Raw genomic sequence first — 3069 nt, forward strand, 5'->3', positions numbered from 1 at the left:
TTTAAATTAGTTACAGAATAGTTTTTCCTCTCATCATATTGGCATAAATGAGCTTCCATATTAAACCATATTTTTCACAGCAGCCATTTTGACATGAATGTTCCTGCTGAACGATCAGGACTCATTAAATCTTAAATATATTATTACTCAGTTTGACAAACCAGATGATGAAGCTCTCGAATATCTGATTATTTTCACATACGCAACGTTTTTTATTCACAGAGATTTTCTAAATTAATTCCTCAGTTTGCATCTTTTCATTCAGAACTAAACAGACCTTTTTCATTTTTTTTAAATAAGTAGGGTAAACACAGGTGCTACCAACTGTAAAAATACATACAGGAATTTAGTGGAATCTCTGAAAACTCTTTTCTCATTAATGTAAAATATACAAGTTTTATTTATTTATTAAACATAAAATTAATTTCAGAATTGTTTCAGAAGAACTTACGAACACGAGTTGAAACTGATGAAATAATGAGTTAAATTAACTTTTAAAGAAACATAAAAAAGCATATTATCAGATTTCCCAGCATGCATTGTTTGAGTTTAAACTCTCCTGACTCTAATTTTTTTATTGTGTTCTTTATATTTATTTCAATTAAATTATTATTTAGTTTATCTTGCTTTTGCTTGACGTGTTGTGTGTTTTGTTTGCTGCCTGTTTACTTTCATAGATAACATGTTTTTACAGGAACATTACATACATTTAATAATATCAAATCACAAGTATTTTATATATAATTCAAAATACTTTTCTTGTGTGAACAAATTACCATTATTAACGTTTAGTATACTGGTAACATTTATAGTAGGGGCGCTGTGGTATAAAATTGACAATTATCATGCACATTTTCTTATCTACAGTATTAAATTCTTCCGTATTAGTTGTTAAAAATATATATAATTCATCTTTATATCAAGCTTCTGTCTGTTAGGACTTAATATTCTGTGAAATTATAATAAAATGTTTGTTCAACCAAAGAAAAAACCCTTTTCAACCCTTAAAGGATCATTGTAACTTATAATAATAATAATAATGTGTTATACTGTATATAATAAAACTGTAACCATATTTTATAGTTTTATTTTCATTTCATTTTTCGACCAAAACTCATCTATTTAATCCTTCAGACAACTCAGAAAACTATTCTGTCCTAAAAAGACACAATAGAGAAGCGACACATCCATTCATATATAAAAAAAAGCTTCATTTATTGTGCAACAACAACATTATAGTTCCAGTGAAGTTCATGTTAGGTAGGAAAACTGCATGGCAAAAGGAAGCAGTGCAATTTCATGCACAAGCATCGCTCGACGAGAAACAACCGACGGTGTGAAAATGTGTGTGTTGTACTGAAAGTGTGCTGGTTTGGATTGTACAAGTGGTTCTGATCTGGAGGGTCCAGTCCTGTAGCAAATTTTAAAATTATAAAGCAAAGTGACGAAGTAGCAATGGAAAGTATAAGAAGAAAAAAGGCGATTTTTGATTCAAGTAAACAAACATTTCCTTCAAGTTTGACAAATTTGGCCCAAAACAAACAACAACGACCTACTTACAAAAGCAAACATGTAAAATGCACCAAAATTTAAATCTGACGTACAAAAACATTAAATAAATACATTTTAAGTCATGTCAAATGGAAAAAAAAACATTTAAAAATGGCAGTGATATTTCCCAAATGGATGAATGTCTCTGCTGGAAATGTCTTTTTTTTTTAAATCGTTCACATTTACACTCAAACATGGCTGATTTTAAAAATCCACACCTGAATATGGCGAGTAAAACATATCATATTAATATTTTCTGACTAAAAAAGTAAACGACTTTTACAAATCTGTGTGTTACTAAAAATATACTCCAAAAAATTGCAATATATCTTTCATACAATATAAAAAATATCCCCGAGTAATAATACGTATATAAAAACGATGCCGTGGAGTTGCTGTACAGGTGGACTTATGGCACAGAAAAAATACTGAAAGACAATCAGTGCAGTGTATAAAACCAAGACACTAAGTTTGTAGCATCTACACTGTGATGTAAAAAGACAGACATTGCTATATGTTGGCGGAGGAGCGGAGGACGTGGAATCTCTTCAGAGTCATGCGGATGGATCCCAGCTCACGATTCACTCTGTCCAGACGATTCTCTAAGGCCACCTGAGGACGGAAGAACAGCAGAACCGTAGTTGGTAAGTCGGGTTCCTGCTGGTTTCAGGTTAAATTTGAGGCTTTAAAACTATTATGAAGGCAATTTAAGATCTATTTAACGTCCATACTGGCAAAAAATGAACAAAGGATATGAAGGAAAGTTGCTATTTGTTCCATTTTGGTTTTGTTTTGAAGTTGCTGCAGCTTGAGCCATAAAAATTCTTCCCAAAAACAAGTCAAATTTATACAAATAATGTTTAACTTCATGAATACAATTAATTTTAAAAGCATATTCTGTTACATTTTAAGGGTCTAAAACTTTTGAACACCCTGCAACTACTCCGATAATCAATTAAAACTTGTTTATAAGCAATTATGTCTTAAATTCTCTGGTTCCAGCTTCTCAAACGTGAAGATTTGCTGCTTTTTAGCCGCGTTAATTGGTCCACCGCTTTGGTCCAGAATGAAAATATCTCCTGAACTATTGATTAGACTGCCATTAAATTTGGTTCAGATATTTGTGGTGCCCAGAAGAAGAATCCTAATGACTTTAATTAGGAATGACTTCCTCTAGCGCCATCATCAGGTCACAACTAAAGACATTCCCGTCTACGTCAGCTGTACTGACTGATTTTCCTTTGTAATAAAGGTGCATTAAGACACAAATCTGAAGCTGCTCCTTAATGTTTTTTATAATTTACTGAAAAACAAAAGGAGACAGTGACCAAAAAAGATTACAGAGAGAGTTTGTGTGTCCTGCAGTGTTCGCTGCTCATCGCTGTGACCTTGTTTTCTTCTATATGCAGACGAGTGGAAAAAGGATTATAAAGCAAAAACTAATGTAGCCACATTTTTGCTTTCTGGCCTCAACTGTAATAAATAGATAATTGTTTAATTAATAACTTATAAGACAAC

The 3069-nt window shown here is 32.0% G+C and overlaps 1 protein-coding gene across 1 annotated transcript in view; it reads right to left on the reverse strand.

Annotated features, from left to right (window-relative positions):
• Window positions 1-1193: 1193 nt before the first annotated feature.
• Window positions 1194-3069, reverse strand: part of LOC118332776 (M-phase phosphoprotein 9) — a gene marked incomplete in the record, with an annotated part of 23831 nt that continues 21955 nt past the window's right edge. Inside the window, 1 exon segment of the mRNA XM_035668204.1 lies at window positions 1194-2163. Coding sequence (XP_035524097.1) covers window positions 2062-2163 — 102 coding nt within the window.

This window comes from Morone saxatilis, unplaced genomic scaffold (genome assembly GCF_004916995.1).
Source record: "Morone saxatilis isolate NCDOM2014 unplaced genomic scaffold, NCSU_SB_2.0 Contig21, whole genome shotgun sequence".
Lineage (NCBI taxonomy): Eukaryota > Metazoa > Chordata > Actinopteri > Moronidae > Morone > Morone saxatilis.